The 26,645-nt window shown below is 31.5% G+C and overlaps 1 protein-coding gene across 2 annotated transcripts in view; it reads left to right on the top strand.

Annotated features, from left to right (window-relative positions):
* LOC119607949 (protein shank) overlaps window positions 1–24,816 on the top strand; it is a 124,611-nt gene extending 99,795 nt beyond the window's left edge. The window contains exons 2-11 of one of the 2 annotated variants that reach the window (XM_037962116.1): window positions 1,755–1,880; window positions 1,943–2,274; window positions 2,345–2,513; window positions 5,827–6,021; window positions 6,274–6,340; window positions 12,015–12,266; window positions 15,928–16,549; window positions 18,189–19,545; window positions 19,613–20,196; window positions 20,569–24,815. In XM_037962116.1, the coding sequence (XP_037818044.1) occupies window positions 1,755–1,880; window positions 1,943–2,274; window positions 2,345–2,513; window positions 5,827–6,021; window positions 6,274–6,340; window positions 12,015–12,266; window positions 15,928–16,549; window positions 18,189–19,545; window positions 19,613–20,196; window positions 20,569–22,507 (5,643 nt within the window). In that variant the 3' untranslated portion in view covers window positions 22,508–24,815. Of the gene's footprint in view, window positions 1–1,754; window positions 1,881–1,942; window positions 2,275–2,344; window positions 2,514–5,826; window positions 6,022–6,273; window positions 6,341–12,014; window positions 12,267–15,927; window positions 16,550–18,188; window positions 19,546–19,612; window positions 20,197–20,568 lie in introns of both variants that reach the window. The other variant, XM_037962117.1, reaches the window with a different exon arrangement.
* The last annotated feature ends 1,829 nt before the right edge of the window (window positions 24,817–26,645 follow it).

Genomic DNA, 26,645 nt, shown 5'->3' with positions numbered 1-26,645 from the left:
GAGGCTTAAGGATTCAATAGTTACTAAAGACAACAGCAACGTTAAAAGAAAAGTTTTACTTCTTCTTATAAAATGAAAAATTTCATTTCTTATCTTAAGAACTGTTGACATATTTAAGTAAGTAAGAGTTGGATGAAATGTTTCGATATGCTGGCTGCTTCGGTGGCTGGCTTAAGAAGAAGATAACAATCTTTTAACAGCAAAAAAAAAACGAGATTTTTTTGAAGTCTGTTGTTGATTAAACTAATGTTTCAAAAGTTTAGCGAAATGATGAGAAAATCTTTTAAAGAATAAGAAACAAAAAATTTAAATTGTATAGAAAATGTTGTCACAATGTGAGCAAATTTTCTATAGGAAATGTTGTCACAATAAGAGCAAATTTTCTATAGAAAATGTTGGCACAGAATGAGCAAATTTTCTATTAAAAAAGTAGTCACAATGTGAGCAACTTTTTACAAAAAAAGTAGTCACAATATGAGCAAATATTCTATAGAACGTGTTGTCACAATATAAGCAAATTTTCTATTGAAAATGTTGTCACAATATAAGCAAATTTTCTATAGAAAATGTTGTCACAATAAGAGCAAATGTTCTTAAAAAAATGTTGTCACAATATAAGCTACTTTTCTATAGAAGATGTTACCACAATATGAGCAAATTTTCTATAGAACATGTTGTCACAATATGAGCAAATTTTCTATTGAAAATGTTGTCACAATATGAGACAATTTTTCTATAGAAAATGTTGTCACAATAAGAGCAAATGTTCTTAAGAAAATATTGTCACAATGTGAGCAAATTTTCTATAGAAAATATGATCAAATTTTCCATAGAAAAAGTAGTCACAATGTGAGCAAATTTTCTATAGAAAATTTTGTCACAATACAAGCAAATTTTCTATAGAAAATGTTGTCACAATACGAGCAAATTTTCTATAGAAAATGTTGTCACAATACGAGCAAATTTTCTATAGAAAATGTTATCACAAAACGAACAAATTTTCTATAGAAAATGTTATCACAATACGAGCAAATTTTCTATAGAAAATGTTGTCACAATGTGAGCAAATTTTCTATAGAAAATGTTGTCACAATGTGAGCAAATTCTGTATAGAAAATGTTGTCACAATGTGAGCAAATTTTCTATAGAAAATGTTGTCACAATGTGAGCAACTTTTCTATAGAAAATGTTGTCACAATTTGAGTAACTTTTCTATAGAAAAAGTAGTCACAATGTGAGCAACTTTTCTATAGAAAAAGTAGTCACAATATGAGCAACTTTTTTATAGAAAATGTTGTCACAATGTGAGCAAATTTTCTATAGAAAATGTTGTCACAATGTGAGCAAATTTTCTATAGAAAATGTTGTCACAATGTGAGCAAATTTTCTAAATTTCTGTTGTCACAATGTGAGCAAATTTTCTATAGAAAATGTTGTCACAATGTGAGCAAATATTCTATTGAAAATGTTGTCACAATGTGAGCAAATTTTCTATAGAAAATGTTGTCACAATGTGAGCAAATTTTCTATAGAAAATGTTGTCACAATGTGAGCAACTTTGTCCATATTCAGACAACATTTTCTATAGAAAATTTTGTCAGAATGATTGCAAGTTTTCTGTAAAAAAATGTAACAATGTGAGCAACTTTTCCACAGAAAAACTTGTCTCTCTTTATGAATAACTTTTTATGAAAAAATTTGTCTCTTCTCTTTAAATATTTCTATTAATATCTCTATTTCTTCTTCTCTTCCAGGAACTTAAAGAGAGCTTTAACTATGGTCTCTTTTGTCCACCCTCTAATGGTAAGGCTGGCAAATTTCTCGATGAAGAAAGACGTTTGGGTGATTATCCATTCAATGGTCCAGTGGGCTATTTGGAGGTAAGTTTTCAATTTGCTAACAAACACAAACCGAGATAAACCATCAAAATTTCCTCTTACAGCTCAAATATAAACGTCGCGTCTATAAAATGTTAAATTTAGATGAACGCCAATTGAAAGCGTTACATACTCGTGCCAATTTACGACGATTTCTAGAATGCATCAATGGTGGTCATGTGGAAAAAATCGCAAAAATGTGTGCCAAAGGGCTGGACCCAAATTTTCATTGTCCCGAAAGTGGTGAGACACCACTAACCGTGGCCACAGGTGCTAAAAAACCAAATAAACTGCTTATAGCTTTGGTAAACGGTGGTGCTCTATTGGATTATCGTACCAAAGATGGTACCACAGCATTACATCGAGCTGTGGAAAAAGATTCGTTAGAAGCTGTAACGTAAGTTTAAATAGTCTCAAATCAGAACTTCTTTTGATTTCTTATAAATTAAATGTTTATCTTTATTTAGCACCCTTTTGGAACTGGGAGCTTCACCAAATTATAAAGATGGTCGTGGCATTACTCCTTTATATATATCCATAACACGTAAATGTGAACCAAAAATAACTGAAAGTCTTTTGCATGATCATGCCTCGTTGGGCACACAAGATAATCAAGGTTGGAATGAGGTGCATCAGGTAAGTAAATGATATTTTTTTGTATAAAGAGGAACAGAGTTTATATTTAAAAGAAATTAAATAAATAAAAATAATATGTTTAATAAAATATGTTAAAGAAAATAATTAAATAAAAAATATAGTAGTTTTAAATATGTAATATCAATTTTAAATTAATTTAAATAAAATCTATTACAATTGGTGATGGTATACTATTATTCTGTTTTAAAACCATTTTATAAAAAATTTTCTTTAAATAAAGTTTCAAAAACAAAAAATAATAATTTAACAACATGTTTAGCAACATGTTGACAACTTTTTCTACAGAAAAGTTACTCACATTGTGACAACTTTTTCTTAAGGAAAATTGCTCACAATGTGACAACTTTTTCTTAAGGAAAGTTACTCTCATTGTGACATATTTTTTATAGAAAACTTACTCATATTGTGACAACATTTTCTGTAGAAAAGTTGCTCTCATTGTGACAAATTTTTATATAGAAAAGTTGCTTACGTTGTGACAACTAGACTATAGACTAGACTATAGACTAGACTATAGACTAGACTACAGACTAGACTATAGACTAGACTATAGACTAGACTATAGACTAGACTATAGACTAGACTATAGACTAGACTATAGACTAGACTATAGACAAGACTATAGACTAGACTATAGACTAGACTGTAGACTAGACTATAGACTAGACTATAGACTAGACTAGACTAGACTATAGACTAGACTATAGACTAGACTATAGACTAGACTAGACTAGACTATAGACTAGACTATAGACTAGACTATAGACTAGACTATAGACTAGACTATAGACTAGACTATAGACTAGACTATAGAGACTATAGACTAGACTAGACTAGACTATAGACTAGACTATAGACAGACTATAGACTAGACTATAGACTAGACTATAGACTAGACTATAGACTAGACTATAGACGACTATAGACTAGACTATAGACTATAGACTAGACTATAGACTGAGTAGACTATAGACTAGACTATAGACTAGACTATAGACTAGACTATAGACTAGACTATAGACTAGACTATAGACTATAGACTATAGACTAGACTAGACTAGACTATAGACTAGACTATAGACTATAGACTAGACTATAGACTAGACTATAGACTAGACTATAGACTAGACTATAGACTAGACTATAGACTAGACTATAGACTAGACTATAGACTAGACTATAGACTAGACTATAGACTAGACTATAGACTAGACTATAGACTAGACTATAGACTAGACTATAGACTAGACAATAGACTAGACTATACTATAGACTATACTATAAATTAGACTATAGACTAGACTATAGACTAGACTATTGACTAGACTATAGACTAGACTATAGACTAGACTATAGACTAGACTATAGACTAGACTATAGACTAGACTATAGACTACACTATAGACTAGACTACAGACTAGACTATAGACTAGACTATAGACTAGACTATAGACTAGACTATAGACTAGACTATAGACTAGACTAGACTATAGACTAGACTAGACTAGACTAGACTAGACTAGACTAGACTAGACTAGACTAGACTAGACTAGACTAGACTAGACTAGACTAGACTATAGACTAGACTATAGACTAGACTATAGACTAGACTAGACTAGACTATAGACTAGACTATAGACTAGACTATAGACTAGACTATAGACTAGACTATAGACTAGACTATAGACTAGACTATAGACTAGACTAGACTATAGACTAGACTATAGACTAGACTATACTATAGACTACACTATAGACTAGACTATAGACTAGACTATAGACTAGACTATAGACTAGACTATAGACTAGACTATAGACTACACTATAGACTAGACTATAGACTAGACTATAGACTAGACTATAGACTAGACTATAGACTAGACTATAGACTAGACTAGACTAGACCAGACTATAGACTATACACTATAGACTAGACTAGACTATAGACTAGACTATAGACTAGACTATAGACTATAGACTAGGCTATAGACTAGACTATAGACTAGGCTATAGACTGGACTATAGACTATACTACAGACTAGACTACAGACTAGACTATAGACTATACTATAGACTAGACTAGACTATAGACTAGACTAGACTAGACTAGACTAGACTAGACTAGACTAGACTATAGACTAGACTAGACTAGACTAGACTAGACTAGACTAGACTAGACTAGACTAGACTAGACTAGACTAGTCTAGTCTAGACTAGACTAGACTAGACTAGACTAGACTAGACTAGACTAGACTAGACTATAGACTAGACTAGACTATAGACTAGACTAGACTAGACTATAGACTAGACTATAGACTAGACTATAGACTAGACTAGACTATAGACCTGACTAGACTATAAACTAGACTAGACTATAGACTAGACTATAGACTAGACTATAGACTAGACTAGGCTATAGACTAGACTATAGACTAGACTAGACTATAGACTAGACTATAGACTAGACTATAGACTAGACTATAGACTAGACTATAGACTAGACTAGACTATAGACTAGACTATAGACTAGACTATAGACTGGACTATAGACTAGACTATAGACTAGACTATATACTAGACTATAGACTAGACTATAGACTAGACTATAGACTAGACTATAGACTAGACTATAGACTAGACTATAGAGTATTTTTCTATAGAAAAGTTGTTCACATTGCGATATCCTTTTCTCTGGAAAAGGTGTTCACATTGTGACAACCTTTTCTATAGAAAAGTTGTTCACATTCTGACAACCTTTTCTATAGAAAAGTTGTTCATATTGTGACTACATTTTCTATAGAGAAATTGTTCATATTGTGACATCTATCTCTATAGAAATATTGATCACATTGTGACATCTATTTTCATATAAAATGCTCTTTTCTATAGAAAAGTTGTGTCAAAGTTTCTAAATTTATTTTTTTTTTTTTATAAAATGGTTATTTTTTTTTTAAATTGTGTTTAATTTTTAAAATTTATAAAATAAAAATATTTAAAAATTTCTTTATACACTCTGGTTTTCCCCTGAGAATTCAAAAATAAAAAAATTATATATATTGAACCTTTAACAACTTTTTCAAAATCTGCTAACGAAAAAAAAACAATATTTTTATATTTTTCACTATTTTCGGTTTCCCAACATAACTGTTCTTATTAATCGGGGCTATACAAAAATAAAAACACACACTATTACTACCAAAAATTTCAACTACTACCAACTAAAAAATCTACCAAAAAAATATTTATAAATAAATATAAAAAAAATTAAAACAAAAAAAAAACAATGTATTAGGCCTGTCGTCACGGTCTTGTCCAGCATTTGGAACATTTATTGTTTTATGGTGCGGACATGGATGGCCGTAATGCTTCCGGTAATACACCATTGCATGTATGCGCTGTTAACAATCAGGAGGCTTGTGCTAGAATGCTTCTATTTCGTGGTGCCCAACGTGGTGCGCTAAATTATGCCAATCAAACTCCTTATCAGGTATTTACTCTACTATTTACTCTACTATTTCTATCTATAGAAACAATAAGGTTTAAATGTTTATAAAGTTTTTAATTTTGGGTTTTTTTTTAACTTAAATAATGGGTTTCTTTAGTAGTTTTTAATATATTAATTTTTCTTATATGTTTTTTTAAATTATTTTTGAAAATATCTAATTTCTAATTTTAAAATCTATTAATATTTTTATTTTTAAAACTTTTTCTTTTTGAAAAATTTTCTATAAAACTTTAGGTTGCTGTTATTGCTGGTAATTTGGAATTGGCTGAAATTATACAAAATTATAAAACTGAAGATGTCGGTAAGTAGTTTTTTCTTTTAAAGTTATAACTTTTTTTAACAAATTCCCCTACATTTCATTAACCATCACTTTTCTATCATTCATTTTCAAAAGAGAAAAAACCCAAGAGACTTCATTGCAATTTTTCAATTTTTTCTTTTAATTTTGAAATCATATTAATAATTTTTTTTTTTTTTTGAAAAAACCCCTTAAGAGATTTTGAAATTGCAGTCTTAAGTTGTGACAATATAATCAACTTTTCTATAAGAAAAAGTTCCACAATGTGAACAAGTTTTATCTGAGAAAACTTGTCACAATGTGAACAACTTTTCTATAGGAAAACTTGTCACAATGTGAACAACTTTCCTATAGGAAAACTTGTCACAATGTGAACAACTTTTCTATAGAAAAACTTGTCACAATGTGAACAATATTTCTATAGGAAAAGTTGTCACAATATGAACTACTTTTCTATAGGAAAACTTGTCACAATGTGAACAACTTTTCAATAGGAAAACTTGTCACAATGTGAGCAACTTTTCTATAGGAAAACTTGTCACAATATGAACAACTTTTCTATAGGAAAACTTATCACAATGTGAACAACTTTTCTATAGGAAAACTTATCACAATGTGAACAACTTTTCTATAGGAAAACTTGTCACAATGTGAACAACTTTTCTATAGGAAAACTTGTCACAATGTGAACAACTTTCCTATAGAAAAACTTGTCACAATGTGAACAACTTTTCTATAGAAAAACTTGTCACAATGTGAACTACTTTTCTATAGACAAACTTGTCACAATGTGAACAATATTTCAATGGGAAAAGTTGTCACAATATGAACTACTTTTCTATAGGAAAACTTGTCACAATGTGAACAACTTTTCTATAGAAAAACTTGTCACAATGTGAACTACTTTTCTATAGAAAAACTTGTCACAATGTGAACAATATTTCTATAGGAAAAGTTGTCACAATATGAACTACTTTTCTATAGGAAAATTTGTCACAATGTGAACAACTTTTCTATAGGAAAACTTGTCACAATGTGAACAACTTTTCTATAGGAAAACTTGTCACAATGTGAACAACTTTCCTATAGGAAAACTTGTCACAATGTGAACAACTTTTCTATAGAAAAACTTGTCTCAATGTGAACTACTTTTCTATAGAATAACTTGTCACAATGTGAACAACATTTCTATAGGAAAAGTTGTCACAATATGAACTACTTTTCTATTGGAAAACTTGTCACAATGTGAACAACTTTTCTATAGAAAAACTTGTCACAATGTGAACAACTTTTCTATAGACAAACTTGTCACAATGTGAACAATATTTCTATGATGAATTACAATATGAATTACTTTTCTATAGGAAAACTTGTCACAATGTGAACAACTTTTCAATAAGAAAATTTTTCACAATGTGAACAACTCTTCTATATGAAAACTTGTCACAATGTAAACAACTTTTGTACAGGAAAATTTGTTACAATGCGAACAACTTTTCTAAGGAAAACTTGTCACAATGTGAACAACTTTTCTATAATTTGTCACAAAACTTTTCTATAGGATAACTTGTCATAATGTGAACTATTTTCTATAGACAAACTTGTCACAATGTGAACAATAATTCTACATGAAAAGTTGTCACAATGTGAATTATTTTTCTATAGAAAACTTGTCACAATGTGAACTACTTTTCTATAGACAAACTTATCACAATGTGAACAGTATTTCTATAGGAAAAGTTGTCACAATGTGGATTACTTTTCTAGAGGAAAAGTTGTCACAACGTGAACTACTTTTCTATAGGAAAACTAGTCACAATGTGAACAACTTTTCTATAGGAAAACTTGTCACAATTAGAACAACCTTTCTATAGACAAACTTGTCGCAATGTGAACAATATTTCTATAGGAAAAATTGTCACAATGTGAACTACTTTTCTATAGAAAAACTTGTCGCAATGTGAACTACTTTCCCATGGGAAAACTTTTCACAATGCGAACAACTTTTCTTTAGGAAAACTTGTCACAATGTGAACAACTTTTCTATAGGAAAAGTTGTCACAATGTGGACAACTTTTCTATAGGAAAACTGTGGGCAATATCAACATGTTGCCAGCAACATGTTTACAACAATATTGAATGAACATTTTTAATATTTCAAAATCTCTTAAAAACCAAATATCAAAACTATCATTCATATATCACCATTTTATTAAAAAAAATCGTTATAATTTTATTTCTTAACAAACAAATCATTTTAAAAAATTTACTATTCAAAAAAAATTGATGTTGAATTGATTTTTGTTAAAATTTTTTAAAAGAAAACCAAACTTCTCTTTATGTTTTTACTCAATCTATTAAATTTAAATTTTAGTTAAACATATTTTTCAATCATCAAACATAATTTTTGCTAAAAAAAAAAAAGATAAATTATTTTATATTTTTATCATGCGGCATAACTAGACTTACATATCTTAAGTTTATATCAACATTTTTTTTTAGTTTTATAACCAGTCACCACCACCCGCCAAAAACTGGAAACATTTAGTTTTTTTTCCTTCTTATCTTATCAACATCATTGTCATTGTGAAACATGAAGCGCAACATTTAACATTCATTAAAAAAGCAACATTTTAATTTAAATATTCTTAGTTTTTAATCAAAAAATTCCCAACATATTTCATTAATTCAATCATCACGGAGACAATTTGATTATTGTAATTTTTAAATATTTCAATTGAATTTTGTTACGTTGGTCATGCTCGTTTATTGTTCTTTTTTTAATAAATAAATGTCACGTTCTTTGTATTGTTTATAAAAATAATTAATAATATATTTTATATGTATATTCCCCTTTCATACTATATATTCCTGAAAAAAACTATATCTGTTCATATCCGTTTATTATTTTTCATCAACATTTAATTTGTATTTTTCAACTTGAAACAATTCAATTTCTTAGCCGCCATATTTAATGTTCGTTAAATTTTCTTAATTTTTAATTTATTTTTTAATTATATTTAAATGTAGTGTTTGTTGAGTTTAATTTTAATAAAATTTCTGCAAAACATTTAAACATTATTAGCATATCTTTGGTATTTATTTATTAAACTAGTTTATCTAAATTAAATATTTGTTGCAAGTTATCACAAAACAATTTGTCTTAAACGTAAGTAATATTTACATAAGAATATGTATATCCTCATGAAATTGTACAAACATTAAGCTAAGAACCATTAAAGATTGCCAGAAATTAGATTCCTTAAGGCTTTTCAACATTTTTCACCCACGCAACATGTATCTACTGCAATGAATATCAACATTGTTGACAACAACAAAGGAATTGTCTCATTATATAGATTCAATAGAAAAACTTATCACAATGTAAATAACTTTTCGATAGAACAACTTATCAAAGTGAAAACAACTTTTCTATAGAAAAAGTTGTTACAATGTAAACAACTTTTCTATAGAAAAAGACGTCACAATGTGAACAACTTTTCTAGAGAAAAACTTGTCAAAATATAAACAACTTTTCTATAGAAAAAGTTGTCACAAACTGAACAACTTTTATAGAGAAAAACTTGTCACAATGTGAACAACTTTTCTACAGAAAAACTTATCACACTGTGAACAAGTTTTTTACAGAAAAACTTGTCACACTGTGAACAACTTTTCTATAGAAAAACTTGTCAAAACATGAACAACTTTTCTATAGAAAAACTTATCACAATGTGAACAACTTTTCTACATAAAAACTTATTGCAATCTGAACAACTTTTCTAGAGAAAAACTCGTCACAATGTGAACAACTTTTCTGCAGAAAAACTTGTCACACTGTGAACATCTTTTCTACAGAAAAACTTGTCACAATGTGAACAGATTTTCTTCTGAAAACCTTGTCACGAAGTGAACAACTTTTCTTTAGAAATACTTATCACAATATGAAAAACTTTTCTCTAGACAAAGTTTCCACAATATGAACATCTTTTCTACAGAAAAAGTCGTCACATTGTGAGTAATATTTCTACATAAAAAGGTGTCACAAAGTCAGCAACGTTTCTATAGAAAAAGTTGTCATATTGTGAGCAACTTTTCTATAGAAAAAGTTGTCATATTGTGAGCAACTTTTCTATAGAAAAAGTTGTCATATTGTGAGCAACTTTTTACATAATAAGTTGTCACTTTGTGAGCAACTTTTCTTCAGAAAAAGTTGTCACATTATGAGTAACATTTCTATATAAAAAGTTGTCACAGAGTGAACAACTTTTCTATAGAAAAACTTGTCACATTATGTGCAACTTTTCTGTAGAAAAAGTTGTCACATTGTGAGTAACTTTTCTATAGACAAAGTTGTCGCGTTATAAGCAACATTTCTTTAGAAAAAGTTGTCACATTGTGAGCAACCTTCCATATAAAAAGTTGTCACATTGTGAACAACTTTTCTAAATAAAAAGTTGTCATATTGAGGGAAACTTTTCTATAGAAAAAGTTGTCATATTGCGGGAAACTTTTCTATAGAAAAAGATGTCACATTGTGAGCAACTTTTCTATGGAAAAAGTTGTCACATTGTGAGCAACTTTTCTGTAGAAAAAGTTGTCACAATGTGAACAACTTTTCTGTAGATAAAGTTGTCACATTGTGAGCAACTTTTCTATAGAAAAAGTTGTCACTTTGTAAGCAACTTTTCTACAGAAAAAGTTGCCACATTGTGAGCAACATTTCTACATAAAAAGTTGTCACAAAGTTAGCAACTTTTCTATAGAAAAACCTGTCACTTTGTGAGCAACTTTTCTATAGAAAAAGATGTCACTTTATGAGCAACTTTTCTATAGAAAAAGATGTTACTTTGTGAGCAACTTTTCTATAGAAAAAGATGTCACTTTGTGAGCAACTTTTCTATAGAAAAAGTTATCACATTGTGAGTAACGTTTCTATAGAAAAAGTTGTCACATTGTGAGCAACTTTACTAAGAAAAAGCTGTCACATTGTGAGCATCTTTTCTATAGAAAAAGTTATCACATTGTGAGCAACTTTTTATAGAAAAAGTTGTCATATTGTGGGCAACTTTTCTATAGAAGAAGTTGTCACATTGTAAGTAACTTTTGTCTGTGTTAGATAAATAGATATTTGGATCTAAATAGATATTTGGATCCTGCCGGAAGTAAACATTTCTATAATCTCTTTCTTTGATTTGATGATTTTTAATAAGTTCTCCCAATACGCCTCGAACTATACTTTGAAATTTCTTTAAAATAGATGCTAACTAAAATTGTAAGTATATTGTAATTATGTTAAAAATAATGTATGTTTATTATAATAAAATTATATTAAAATTTAGCAAAAATTATATAAAATGAATTTGATAGATTGAGTAAAAACACACAATAAGTTTCAAGAAGTTCCGAACCAATAACTTTAAATTATTACCGGGTGTATAATGTTTTAGCAAAAAGTACAAATGCAATAAATTTCCGTTTCAAAGTAATCACTTACACTTCATGTAAAACACCTGCAATGTAATGTCTCTGTTAAAAAAATTTAACTAAAAATCTCAAGCTAAAAACTAACCCCCAAAAATATTATAAGAAAAAAAATTATTATCTAACAAATTCCCTTTCAAAACATTTTCAAAATTTCCTATAAATCGTATACCATTTATATTATGAAATACAGTACCCTTTCGCGGTCCACCACGCTACAATCCAAAACGTCGCTCCGGTATGGGTTGGCTTAGTGCCAATGGTAGCATTGGCGGTGGTAGTCTAATGGGTACTTTAACACGTAATAGCAGCAGTATTTGTGGTCATCATGGACCACCATCACCGTGTCCCTCTGAACATATGCCATACAGTTCAGCAAGTTCGAGTTTATCTGAAGGATCATCGGGTCATCGTTCGCATGAAGATGATATCAGCATTGTAACAGGTATTAATTATTATTATTATTTGTTTAATGTATTTTATTTATAAGTAATTTTTTTAATATTAATTGGTTTATGATTATTTATTTCAATTCAAGTTTTCTATAGAAAAAGTTGTTACATTGTGTGAAACTCTTCTTATAGAAAAAGTTGTCACATTTTGGGCAACTTTTCTTTAGAAAAGGTTGCCACATTGAGAGCATCTTTTCTATAGAAAAAGCTGTCACATTGTTAGCAACTTTTCTATGGAAAAAGCTATCACATTGTAAGCAACTTTTCTATAGGAAAAGTAATCACATTGTGTGCAACTTTTCTATACAAAAAGCTGTCATATTGTGAGCAACTTTTCTATAGAAAAAGCTGTCACATTGTGAGCAACTTTTCTATAGAAAAAGTAATCACATTGTGAGCAACTTTCCTATAGAAAAAGCTGTTTTATTGTAAGCAACTATTCTTTAGAAAAAGCTATCACATTGTGAGCTACTTTTTTATAGAAAAAGCTGTCACATTGTGAGCTACTTTTCTATAGAAAAAGCTGTCACATTTCTATAGAAAAAGCTGTCATATTGTGAGCAACTTTTCTATAGAAAAAGCTGTCACATTGTGAGCAACTTTTCTATAGAAAAAGTAATCACATTGTGAGCAACTTTCCTATAGAAAAAGCTGTTTTATTGTAAGCAACTTTTCTTTAGAAAAAACTATCACATTGTGAGCTACTTTTTTATAGAAAAAGCTGTCACATTGTGAGCAACTTTTCTATAGCAAAAGCTGTCACATTGTGAGGAACTTTTCTATAGCAAAAGCTGTCACATTGTGAGCAACTTTTCTATAGCAAAAGCTGTCACATTGTGAGCAACTTTTCTATAGAAAAAGCTGTCACATTGTGAGCAACTTTTCTATAGAAAAAGCAATTACATTGTGAGCAAATTTTCTATAGAAAAAGCTGTAACATTGTGAGCAACTATTTATAGAAAAAGCTGTCACATTGTGAGCAACTTTTCTAAAGAAAATGATGTCACATTGTGTGCATCTTTTCTATAGCAAAAGCTGTCACATTGTAAGCAACTTTTCTATAGAAAAAGCTGTCACATTGTGAGCAACTTTTCTATAGCAAAAGCTGTCACATTGTGAGCAACTTTTCTATAGCAAAAGCTGTCACATTGTGAGCAACTTTTCTATAGCAAAAGCTGTCACATTGTGAGAAACTTTTCTATAGCATAAGCTGTACATTGTGAGCAACTTTTCTATAGAAAAAGTTGTCACATTTTGAGCAACTATTCTCTAGAAAATGTTGTCACATTGTGAGCAACTTTTCTATAGCAAAAGCTGTCACATTGTGAGCAACTTTTCTATAGAAAAAGTTTCACATTGTGAGCAACTTTTCTATAGAAAAAGCTGTCACATTGTGAGCAACTTTTCTATAGAAAAAGCTGTCACATTGTGAGCAACTTTTCTATAGAAAAAGCTGTCACATTGTGAGCAACTTTTCTATAGCAAAAGCTGTCACATTGTGAGCAACTTTTCTATAGCAAAAGCTGTCACATTGTGAGCAACTTTTCTATAGCAAAAGCTGTACATTGTGAGCAACTTTTCTATAGAAAAAGTTGTCACATTTTGAACAACTATTCTCTAGAAAATGTTGTCACATTGTGAGCAACTTTTCTATAGCAAAAGCTGTCACATTGTGAGCAACTTTTCTATAGAAAAAGCTGTCACATTGTGAGCAACTTTTCTATAGAAAAAGCTGTCACATTGTGAGCAACTTTTCTATAGAAAAAACTGTCACATTGTGAGCATCTTTTCTATGGAAAAAGCTATCACAGTTTGAGAAACTTTTGTATAGAAAAATCTCTCACATTGTGCGCAACTTTTCTATAGAAAAAGCTGTCACATAGTGAGCAACTTTTCTACAGAAAAAGTTGTCACATTATGAACAACTTTTCTATAAAAAAAAGTTGTCACATTATGAACAACTTTTCTATAAAAAAAAAGTTGTCACATTATGAACAACTTTTCATTAGAAAAAGTTGTCACATTATGAACAACTTTTCATTAGAAAAAGTTGTCACATTATGAGCAACATTTCAATAGAAAAAGTTGTCATATGAACAACTTTTCTATAGAAAATTTGTCAGAGACTTTAGTAAAGACTATAGTCCAGAGTGTTGTTAAGACTATAGTCCACACTATAATCGAGACTAGGACTTAGAATATAGTACACACTACAGTATAGACTTTAGTTACGACTATAGTCCGGGCTATGGTCAAGACTATACTCCAAGCTATACCCAAGACTATAGTCCAGGCTATACTCAAGACCATAGTCCAGTCTATAGTCATTATTACAGTCCAGGCTATGTTCAAGAATAAAATTCAGTCTATAGTCAAGAATATAGTTCAGTCTATAGTTAAGACTATATTCCAAGCTATTGTCAATACTATAACCTAGTTAAGACTATAGTCCAGTCTATTGTCAAGATGTTAGTGCGAGCTGTAGTTAAGACTATAGCTCTTACTATTGGTAAGACAATAGTCCCGATTATAATTAATATGGTATAGTTCGGAGTGTAGTTAAGACTGCAGTCCAGTCTATAGTGCAGCAGTCCTAGACTATAGTCCAGACTATATTCAATGCTACAGTCCCATTATATAGACATTTATTTGCCTTAAATACAAGTCATATTATGGTAAATATTTTACTTTTACAACAACACTTGCATGCCTAAGGTAAATTTCTTTAAAAAGTTTATAGTATAAAACTCTAATTAAACTTAAGCTTAATTTAGGAAAACAATAAAATAAATGAAAAACTTTTTGACCAAAGTTTTTCTCACTTATTGCAATCTGAAATGAAATAACATTTAAGAAAAATAAAAAGGATAAGTATTTGCTATTTTATAAATAAATTTATTTAAGTTAAAAAAATATATGGAAAAAAACTACCTCTCAGTTAAAAACTTTTTAATAGCAACTTATAAGTTTTGTGAGAAGACCAAGGAAGACTTGCAGCAAAAAAAAAAACATTGCAACAAATATCTAAAACAACAATAAGAAGCAGCATGTTTTAGCACTTTACAAATATTTAATTTTTCTTTAACAAATATTCGAAAAGATTTTATTTAAGTGTTTCCTGTGGTGTATGTATGTATGTGTGAATTAGAGTGTGTTCGTGTGTGTGAGTGATAGTGTTGAAGAGTGTGTCTTTTCTTATTTGTGTTGTTTCAACAAATTGCATGTTTACTTTTCTTAATTGTTGCAACAAAATATCTTTAAATACAAACAAAAGTAAGAGAAAAAAAATAAAATGCTTTAGATTTTTTTATGTTTTTTCTACTTTTATTTTGTTTCTTTTGTAACAAAAATGTAACAAATTGTCCAAATTCATATATTGCATGCCACATACTACAACATACAACAACTACTTTTTACAGCATTACGTCTTACAGTCATATTAACAAATATTTGGATTTAAGCCAAAATGTTTGTACAATTCAAAAAAAAAATGAGAAAAAAAACAGTTAAATAGGTCACTTTCCAAAAGAAACCAACCATCATAAGAAAGACAGAAAGGATGCAACACTTTACAATGGTTTTCGAAATAAATTCTTAAAAATTACAAAAAAAAAAGTTTAACTTTAAAATATTTTCTCTATTTTACTCCTTTAGATAAATCTCTTGGTGATACCAGCGACATTATAAGCGACTCTTCTGGCGTTGGCACCAATTCCGATTCCGCTGCCTGCTCAATAGGTCACCCTAGCACAACGGTGGTTTGCATGGAACCCTATGCTGGCAATTCTGTTGGCCATATACGCCTGCAAGTGGGCGATGTTATTGAAGTTGTGGGTTCCACCGATTGTGGCCTTCTCGAAGGTTATGTTCGTGGCACCAATCAGTCTGGTTTTTTCCCAGCCGAATGTGTGCAAGAGGTGAATTTACGCCAGAAAAATATAACAAATGTTGCTACAGCGAATCCAAATCAATCGCCCTATCAACATTCTCCCGCAGCATCGTCTGTTCACCAGGGTTCACCACAATTGAGTTTAGGCGGCAGTTCGGGTATTGGCGGTATGGGCAGCATGGGTGGCACTCTGCCACGACCCAATCTCATACATCATCAGTCGCCGTCGTTGTCGGTGAATAGTAATGGTTCGACACAGGCTTTAAATAACGGTCATCATATGGGCATGAATGATAATACCATGAAAATGGTGGGAGGCGGAGGTGGTGCTAATCATCATCAGATCGGTCAATATAGCAGTGCTACAGCGCCAAGGGTTAAGAAAAGGGTAAACACTTCTTGTATAATGAAATAGTAACAACATCTAAGTCTAGTCTATAGTCTAGTCTATAGTCTAGTCTATAGTCTAGTCTATAGTCTAGTCTATAGTCTAGTCTATAGTCTAGTCTATAGTAGTCTATAGTCTAGTCTATAGTCTAGTCTATAGTCTAGTCTATAGTCTAGTCTATAGTCTAGTCTATAGTCTAGTCTATAGTCTAGTCTATAGTCTAGTCTATAGTCTAGTCTATAGTCTAGTCTATAGTCTAGTCTATAGTCTAGTCTATAGTCTAGTCTATAGTCTAGTCTATAGTCTAGTCTATAGTCTAGTCTATAGTCTAGTCTATAGTCTAGTCTATAGTCTAGTCTATAGTCTAGTCTATAGTCTAGTCTATAGTCTAGTCTATAGTCTAGTCTATAGTCTAGTCTATAGTCTAGTCTATAGTCTAGTCTATAGTCTAGTCTAGTCTAGTCTAGTCTATAGTCTAGTCTATAGTCTAGTCTATAGTCTAGTCTATAGTCTAGTCTATAGTCTAGTCTATAGTCTAGTCTATAGTCTAGTCTATAGTCTAGTCTATAGTCTAGTCTATAGTCTAGTCTATAGTCTAGTCTATAGTCTAGTCTATAGTCTAGTCTATAGTCTAGTCTATAGTCTAGTCTATAGTCTAGTCTATAGTCTAGTCTATAGTCTAGTCTATAGTCTAGTCTATAGTCTAGTCTATAGTCTAGTCTATAGTCTAGTCTATAGTCTAGTCTATAGTCTAGTCTATAGTCTAGTCTATAGTCTAGTCTATAGTCTAGTCTATAGTCTAGTCTATAGTCTAGTCTATAGTCTAGTCTATAGTCTAGTCTATAGTCTAGTCTATAGTCTAGTCTATAGTCTAGTCTATAGTCTAGTCTATAGTCTAGTCTATAGTCTAGTCTATAGTCTAGTCTATAGTCTAGTCTATAGTCAAGTCTATAGTCTAGTCTTTAGTCTAGTCTATAGTCTAGTCTATATTCTAGTCTATATTCTAGTCTATAGTCTAGTCTATAGTCTAGTCTATAGTCTAGTCTATAGTCTAGTCTATAGTCTAGTCTATAGTCTAGTCTATAGTCTAGTCTATAGTCTAGTCTATAGTCTACTCTATAGTCTATAGTCTAGTCTATAGTCTCGTCTATAGTCTAGTCTATAGTCTCGTCTATAGTCTAGTCTATAGTCTCGTCTATAGTCTCGTCTATAGTCTAGTCTATAGTCTTGTCTATAGTCTAGTCTATAGTCTAGTCTATAGTCTAGTCTATAGTCAAGTCTATAGTCTAGTCTATAGTCTAGTCTATAGTCTAGTCTATAGTCTAGTCTATAGTCTAGTCTATAGTCTAGTCTATAGTCTAGTCTATAGTCTAGTCTATAGTCTAGTCTATAGTCTAGTCTATAGTCTAGTCTATAGTCTAGTCTATATTCTAGTCTATAGTCTAGTCTATAGTCTACTCTATAGTCTAGTCTATAGTCTCGTCTATTGTCTAGTCTGATCTAGTTTATCATCTAGTCTAATTAATAGTCTAGTCTATTCTATAGCCTCGCCTATAGTAGTTTCTATAGTCTCGGAAACAAGACCATGACAATTTCTTAATGCTTATATAAATGTTTCTCCTCACACCCTTTTTGCAGCGCCTTCAACGAGCCGCGAACCGTCGTCTTACATCGTGCCAAACGTGGTTTTGGCTTTATATTGCGTGGCGCCAAAGCTTCTTCACAACTAATGCAATTAAAGCCGTCCGATCGTTTTCCGGCTTTACAATATCTAGACGATGTCGATCCGGGCGGTGTGGCCGATATGGCTGGCCTAAAACCTGGAGATTTTTTGCTAGCCATTAACGGGGAAGATGTACGTGCGGCTTCACATGAAAAAGTTGTTGAAATGATACGCTCCGCTGGAGCTTTAGTATCCATGACTGTTATTTCGCCTCAATTTCCCAATCAAATGCAGGCCACACCGCAATATATGCCAACACATCATTTGTCTTCGGGTCCCAGCACACCACAAACCTCGCATAGACAGTGTGCCACATTGCCGCGTAAAATGTCGTTGGGACCTAATGCTGCAGGTGGTGAGAGGCAAGGACGTCCGGCACCTTTGCCTCCTAGAAGAGATCCTAAGACAACTTTGTCGGTGGGCAGGGCAAGAGCTAAATCTATGGTGGCAGGTTTGGAGAATGGTGGTGAAAAGGAGGAGGAAGAAATTCCTCATACCAAATCCTCTTCGGTGGAGTCGATTGTAACACCCACACCCACTCATCCGGGTACACCAGTACAGTTGCGCACGGCTAGTATTAAGGCCAGACCTACTTCAAGTCGCATAACAGCCGCTGAATTGGAGGAGCTATTCCAAAGGCAACAGGGAGAAGCGGTAGATGGTTCTAATCGTTATTCCACCATGATGACTACTTCACGTTTCCAATCGGGCACTGATAGTGGAGCAGCTACACCTCCAGCCAACAACAGTTCTCCGCTCAAGGGTCCTTTAGTTTATGGCAGTGTGGCTGAAATGAAACGTAAAACCAAGGCCAAGAATGGCACGCTAAGGGGTAAACCCTGTGCTATACCAACAGTGGGAGCTGGTGCTCGAGATTTGAAACGTTTCCACTCCACACCAGATCTTAATGCTACAGCTGGAGGTTCCTCCTCTTCTATTTGGACTCCCAATGTGGGCAAGGGACATCATTCGCAAGATGATGTAGCCACTTTGCATGCCTCTATGTCACGTTTGAATACCTTGCCGCCACCAACACATCCTCCGCCACCACCGCCCGTTGTGGGACAAGTTGTCAAGGTGGAAACTCGTCAAAATTCCGAATATGAAAGCACCTTATCGTTACAGCAAAAACTAAAGAAAAGGGTAGAAAATGATGCCGTTACAGCAGGAGCCATAGATGGGGTACAGTCGAGCTTTAAACCCTCAGCAAATGCTAAGATTTATGCTTCACCCCAGGAGCTGATAGCCTGGAAACTAAGACAGAATCAAGAGGTAAGAACAGGAAATAATAAAAATGTCAATAATCTTTTAACGAATCCTTAACTATTTTCCTTTAAAGAATCGTCAAACTAATCAACAACAGCAGCAACAACAACAACAAAATAGTCAACAACATTATAACTCGAATCAAGCTTTGGGCTTTGCACAATCTACACAAATGCAACAGCAGCAGCAGCAACAACACCAACTTCCACCGCCGCCACCACCACAACAACTACAACAGCAACAAATCCAAAATCAACAAACCCAACAAATTAGTCAATATGCTCAACCCTCTACTTTAACACGTACCAATTCCAATACGAATAGCAGCACTTCCTCTTCCGCCAATGCCACCGGCCAATATGCAGTTAGTCAAACTGCTCAAAACGGTGGCATCATCAATCATACAACTCAAGTCAATAGCACTAGTAATAATAACAACATCAGCAACAACAACAATAATGGCATGCCAGCAACAACAACTACAGCAAACGTGACTGCTATGTCGGGACCAGCACCACCCATACCCGAACCCGACTACAGTCTCAGCGAGTCAGATGGTGAAGATGAAAATTCAATATTAGTGGCACGTAATACAAAGCTAAACGAAAAGATTGCTTTAATTGATGTACCGGAAACGAGTGGAAATAGTCAAGCCAGGTGAGTGTTAGAGTGTGGAAATGTTCGATTAAAAAAAAACGTTTGAGACTTTTTGAAATGGTGTTGTTGATGGGCATACCAAATGGGATAATGTAGTTGGAGAATGAACAACATATTTTACGAATTGTAGTTTTATTACGCAATTTGAATTCGAAAGCAGGTTCCAATTTTCAAAATTTAGTTTCATTGTACACGATTTTTCGTGACCCCTAAGAATTGGACTACAAAATCTTATAATAAATATATACATAGGTCTCAACTTTGTAGTTTGAAATCGGAAAACCACTTTATCTCTAAAAGTGGACTTAAGATTTCCCTCCTGTTTATAATTTACTAATTTCTTAAATTGAATATTCCTCCCCTCTATTACAGCGGCAGTAGTTCCGGCTCCGGTTCCGCATCCATTTCACATTCACTATCGGTTGATGAAATTCAACGTATACGCAGCAATTTGAAAACTTCAAAATCCCAACCTAATGGGTTCGATAAAAACGATGCCGACAACAAGTCGTCGTCTTCGCCGTCAACGAACGAAAACGAAACAGCCAAAAATGATAATGATGTTGAGAACAACAACAATAATAACAATGAAGAGGAAGGTGATAATAGTTCTTCGGGTGTAAGCAGTGATCAGGAGGTATTAGCGGCCAGTGCTAATTCAGGAGTGGCTGCAGCATCCAAATCCACGGATACTATTAAGAAAAAACCGAGTGTTACTATAAATGAAGAGCCAAAAACTATACCGGATCAAGGTAAAGATGAAACTGATGCAACAAAACTGCCAAAAACAACAAATTCTACTACGACAACAACAGCAACTATGCCAACTATGCAAGCGGCAATAGGAAAACAGGGAAATGGACAGCATCAACAACAACATTTAGAAAATACAGCGAAATCTACACCACCGTCTCAACATCGCAGTTTACAAATAACAATCGCAACAACAGCTGCCAACAGCACCACCAATAACACAACCAACAACTCCTCAACAACGAGCAACAATTTGCCAGCAACCACCAAAACAAGTGTTGCCAATGCCAAGGCAGCATTTGAAGCCAAAGCCAATGCACCCACCACAGTGACATCGGCCATACCAAACATTCCTACTACGGTGACAGTCAAGCAAATGGTGCAGCAGCAACATGCACCCGTCATACAACAACAGCAGCAACAAATGTCTGTGGGTAAAGGGCCCAAGACGCTGTTGGCCCAAACACAACAGGTGGTGGCCAAGGCCCAACCCTCGGTGGCTGGACGTTTGGCTCAGCAGCAGCAGCAGCAACAACAGCAACCCCAACCTCATATGAATCCCAACCAAAAACTAATGGCCACACAGCAACAAATACTAATGCAACAACAGCAGCAACAGCAACAAATCGCCCATCAACAACATCTGCAACAAATCCTCAAAGCCAAAGCGGCTGCAGCAGCTGGAGCTGCCAATACCGCCGCCATTGTGGCCAAACAGCAACAGCAGATGGCTGCCAACAAGGCCAATAATTTACTGCCCACCCAAGACTCTCAAGAGGAACAAAGATCCGATGATGATGGTGATCTTAGTCCTTCACCACCAGCCAAAGGATTCCAACGTCACAATTCGTTGACGCGCAAACAAGCGGCCGCTATTGCCATGCAAAGAGCAACACGATCAGCTGCCGTTTCGCTGGTGCAACTACCGCCACCCATTGAGGCTGACAGTGATACGGAAATGTCACTGATAACAAATTCCAAGTCGTCTGTTGCTGGTGGTGTTGCCGCAACTTCAGTGCAGCACAATGATGATGCGTTAGTAACGGAGAATATTGTTCTAGCGCCACCACCACAATTTTGCGATTGCAATGACATCAAGCATGCACCTCAGTTGCAGCAACAACAACAGCAACCGACAATGCCTCAGCAACAGCAAATGCATATGCAGCAGCAACAAACGTTGCAACAGCAACGTCTGCACCAGCAACAACAGCAGCTATCGTTGCAACAACAGCAATCGCTACAACAGCAGCAAGCACCACAACAGCAGCAGCAACATCATCATTTGCAACAACAACAACAACAACAGCAGCAACAATTACAATACCAACAATATCAACAGCATTTGCATCAACAACAATTACAAGCTGCCATGCAATTGCAAATGCAACAGCAACAGCATCCTCATAACATGATGCAACAGCACTATGTTACTGGCTCTGGTAATGTTGCTACTGCTGCTGCTGGTGCCAATACTGCTGCTGGCAATATGGGTACTTTGGGCCGAGTGCGTATTGTCGGCACTCTACCCAAAACCAATCATCATCGTTTACATTAAATTCGTTTTATTATTTACAATTCTTTTTTGTGTCTTTGCTAATTTCTTAATTTGTGCAACACTTTTTTGTTAACACTTGCAACAGTTTGTTAGTAAGAGTTTTCTTAGTTCGATTAGTGTGACCGTTGGCAATTAAGCGAATGGTGCGAGGCATTCTATTTTGTTGCGTTAAACAAATTGAATTAGTTTATTTTTAGCGAAAACATTCCCGTTATTTTAAAAATTTTGATTATTTTACACAATTTCAATTTATAGGTCTTTTATATGTTTTAATAATTACCAAAATCTGGCTTTAAACTAATCGTTTGGATCTAAAGTTTAAAATATTGTTTTAATTTGAATTTTTCATTAAAAAAACGAACAAATTTTTCTATTAAAAATAAATAGGTTTACTTTATTTAGAATACATTCTTGATTTTATTTCTAAAATCGATTTATTTTACATCAACACAAAACAGATATTTTATTTTCTATTCGAAAGATAACTGTTTCGAAAATTCCTTAACAAAAAAACTTAGAAATTCTAAGAATTTTCTTTTCAAATCGAATACTACAGCTGTATAGAACACATTTCCATTAACACACTGAACAAATTATTTAGATTAATTTTTGAAAATATTCGAATATTTTTAATGATGTTAAAACCTCCGGCTGAAAACTTCACTATAGTGTTACCATGTTCTCACAATTCAAATTTTCGTTATTCGGTTTTTTTATTCGCAGTTAAAGCTTTGTTTTCTTGGCGAATTACATTATTTATTGACTTGTCTCTAAGCTAGTTTATCTACTTTATGGACTAGTCTATCTAGTAGTATATTGATTAATCTATAGATTAGTCAATGAAGAAGTATATTGACTAATCCTTTGAATAGTACATTGCCTCTTCTATTGACTAATCTATGCACTAGACTAATGATCAATCTCTGGACTAGTCTATGAACTAGTATATTGATTCTTCTATAGACTAGCCAATTGACTAGTATATGGACTAGAATATTGTCTGGTCTATCGTATATTCTATGTATATGGACTAGGCTATCGACTAGTCTATTTATGAATCTATAGAATAGTCTATTGATTATTTTATTAACCAGTCATTTGACTATTCTATTAACTAGTCTGTTGACTATGGCTACCGACAGGTCTATTTAGTAGCCAATGGAGATGCCTATTTACTAATCCGTAATCTATTAATAAGTCTATTCAATCTTCTATGAAATAGTGTGTTGACTAATACATGGACTAACCTTTTGTGTAGTATACGAACTAGTCACTTCACGTACAAAAATCTATTGACTATTTAATGCACTAGTGTATGGAATAGTCTATTGACTTATCTTCTAAATACCCTTGGATAAAGATAAGGACAAGTATATAGATTAATATATAGACTATTCTAATGACTAGGTTAACGATTAGGCTATTGATTGGTATATTTAGTAGTGAATCGAACTGTCTATTGACTTATCTAATGATCAGTTTATGGACAAGTCTGTAAACTAGTCTCTTAATCAGTCTATTTAATCTTCTATGAAATAGTTAATTGATTAGTACATGGGCTAGTCTATTGTCTAGTTTTTTTTCACTTATCTATTGATTAGTGTATTGACTAATCTATGGATTAGTCTCGTGACTTTTCTACCAAATAGCCACGGACTAGACTATTGAATTAACTGAACATTGACTAGTCTATGATGAAGTTCTATTGACTAGACTATAGACTAATCTATAGACTACTCTATAGACTAATATATAATTTAGTCTATTGTCTAGTCTATGGATGAATACATTGACTATTGTAACTGTTTACTAACACACTGCTTAATATGCCGTGGGGATACAGCAGTATTTGTATATTTTATATCGTACTGCAAAACAGTAAACAGTGATAAACGGTATTATCGACATGAAGTCAATAATACCGTTTCTCATTGTTTACTGTTTTGCTCTACGATGTAAAATAAACATTATGTTTGGCACAAGTTTAAACTGTAATTAATCGCAAAAGAAAACAATTTTAAAGGAAATTACAAACTTTTAATATAATTCGTTAAAATTTCTCTAGAAATTATTTATTTTTATTTTAAAAAGCCTGCCCAAAAACCATTGCTTTATTGCCAACTTCTTTGTGGAAACTACTTGAACTTAAAACTCTTCTTTGTTTTAGTAAGGATGGCATTTTATAAAAATATTAAATTATAAAATAGAATAATAAATATAATTGTTTTTTCTTTAAAACGCACATATTTTCAATAAAATTATAATAAAACAAACAAACGTAAAAGGTTTTTCTATAGAGTAGAAGAAATTAAATATAAAAAAAAAACAAAATGGCGGAGAATTAAATTTAATAAAAAAAAAAACAAAAAACCAAATGTTATAAAAATTAAAAATTTTAGAAATAAAAAATTTAACGAAAAAACAAAACAAAATTGTTATAATTTAATAAAATTGAAAAGATATTGAAAAAAAATGAAATGAAATTTAAAAAAAGTGTTACAAATTATTAAAAAAATAAATAAATTATCATTTATTTATTTAATATATTTAAAAAAAAAATAAGTTTAGTACAATTTTAATTAAAAAAAAAATGTGGGCAATATTTTAAAACAAAAATAAAGAAAAATTAAATAATTTTGCATAAAATTTATATAACTTAATTAATATTCTTTTATTTTTATTATTATTAAACATTTTATTTAAAATATTTTGCTAATTATGTGTGATATATATTTAAATTCTTATATATTTTAAAAAAATTAAAAACTAAAAAAAAAAAATTCTAATAAATTTTATTAACATATAAGAAATTTATTAAAATTTTTATTTTTAAAACATTAAATAATTAAGTGTAAATAAAAACATAAACAAAATATTATAAAAACAACAACAATTGCTTTTTTGAATTATGAAATTAAAAGCGTTTTGAAAAAAAGTATTAAAATATTATTAAAACAAATAAAATAAAAAAACTAAATAATTTTTTTTAGAGAAAAATTATTTAATTTTAAAAATTTAATAAGAAAATGAAATAAAAAAAAAACTTTTTTATAAAAAAGTAACACAGAAAAACAAACATAGTCAGTCATAAATATCCATCCATTTGTTTAGCAATGAAATCATATTTCAACAAAAATATTTAACAACAAATAACTTTAGTCTATAATTAACTTCATATAAAAACACTTCACTATAAACAAATACAAATACAGATTTTTAGCTCTACACTCATACACCACAAACACTCATTATACTTAAAAAAAAAACAAAATAAATTTCAAAATTTCATAAATTCAAATATAAATGTTTCAAAAACGCACTTGAATACAATAATAAAAAACAAACTAAAATTTAATAAATAAAAAAAACCAAAACTGAACAACATTTTTTTATAAATTTATTTGAATTTAATAACAGATTTTTGCTAGTAAAACAACAACAATTTACAAAAACCCATAACTTAAACAAAAAAAAAACCTAAACGAACAAGTTTTTTTGTATAGATTTTACAAAAAATAAATAAAAAGTTTTGTCTACTGCTTTTTTCCACCAAACACAGAAGAATTTTTTAGAAAAATATTTAAACAAAATATTAATTAAAATTAATTATTAAAAATAATATATTATACAAAACTTAAAATATATATAAAAATTAAAAATATATAATTGCACTGATAGTCATTATTATGCAAAATAATAACAAATAAATTTAAATTGTATGTTTGTTTTTATTATTTTAATAAAAAAAAATAAACACAATTATAAAAAATATTGCAAATGAAGTTAATGAAGTTAATGAAAGATAATATTGCAAAGAAATAAACGTATTGAAAATTTATAAATTTTGAAAACTATAAAAATATAGACACTTTTATAAGGATCCATTTAAAAACTAACCTAAACATTTACTGCCTTATCCAAAAATGATTATTAAGTTAATAGTGTTTACTAAAAACTGTTTTTATATGAAAAAAGTATGTGGTAACCCTTGTCAACTTTTATAATCATTTTTGGATAAGGCAGTCAGTTAATTTTTAACATTATTGTTTATATTGTTTAATTTTAAATTAAAACTTCTTATTTAATTTGTATAATCTTGAAATAGTACTAACTTTATCAACAAAATTACTTTTTTGTT

The sequence above is a fragment of the Lucilia sericata genome, unplaced genomic scaffold (assembly GCF_015586225.1).
Source record: "Lucilia sericata isolate MDLA Ls3-8-SP2 unplaced genomic scaffold, ASM1558622v1 Contig000767F_arrow, whole genome shotgun sequence".
Taxonomy (NCBI): domain Eukaryota; kingdom Metazoa; phylum Arthropoda; class Insecta; order Diptera; family Calliphoridae; genus Lucilia; species Lucilia sericata.
The sequence above is the reverse complement of the archived record's forward strand: the minus strand, read 5'-3'. Positions and strand labels throughout refer to the sequence as shown.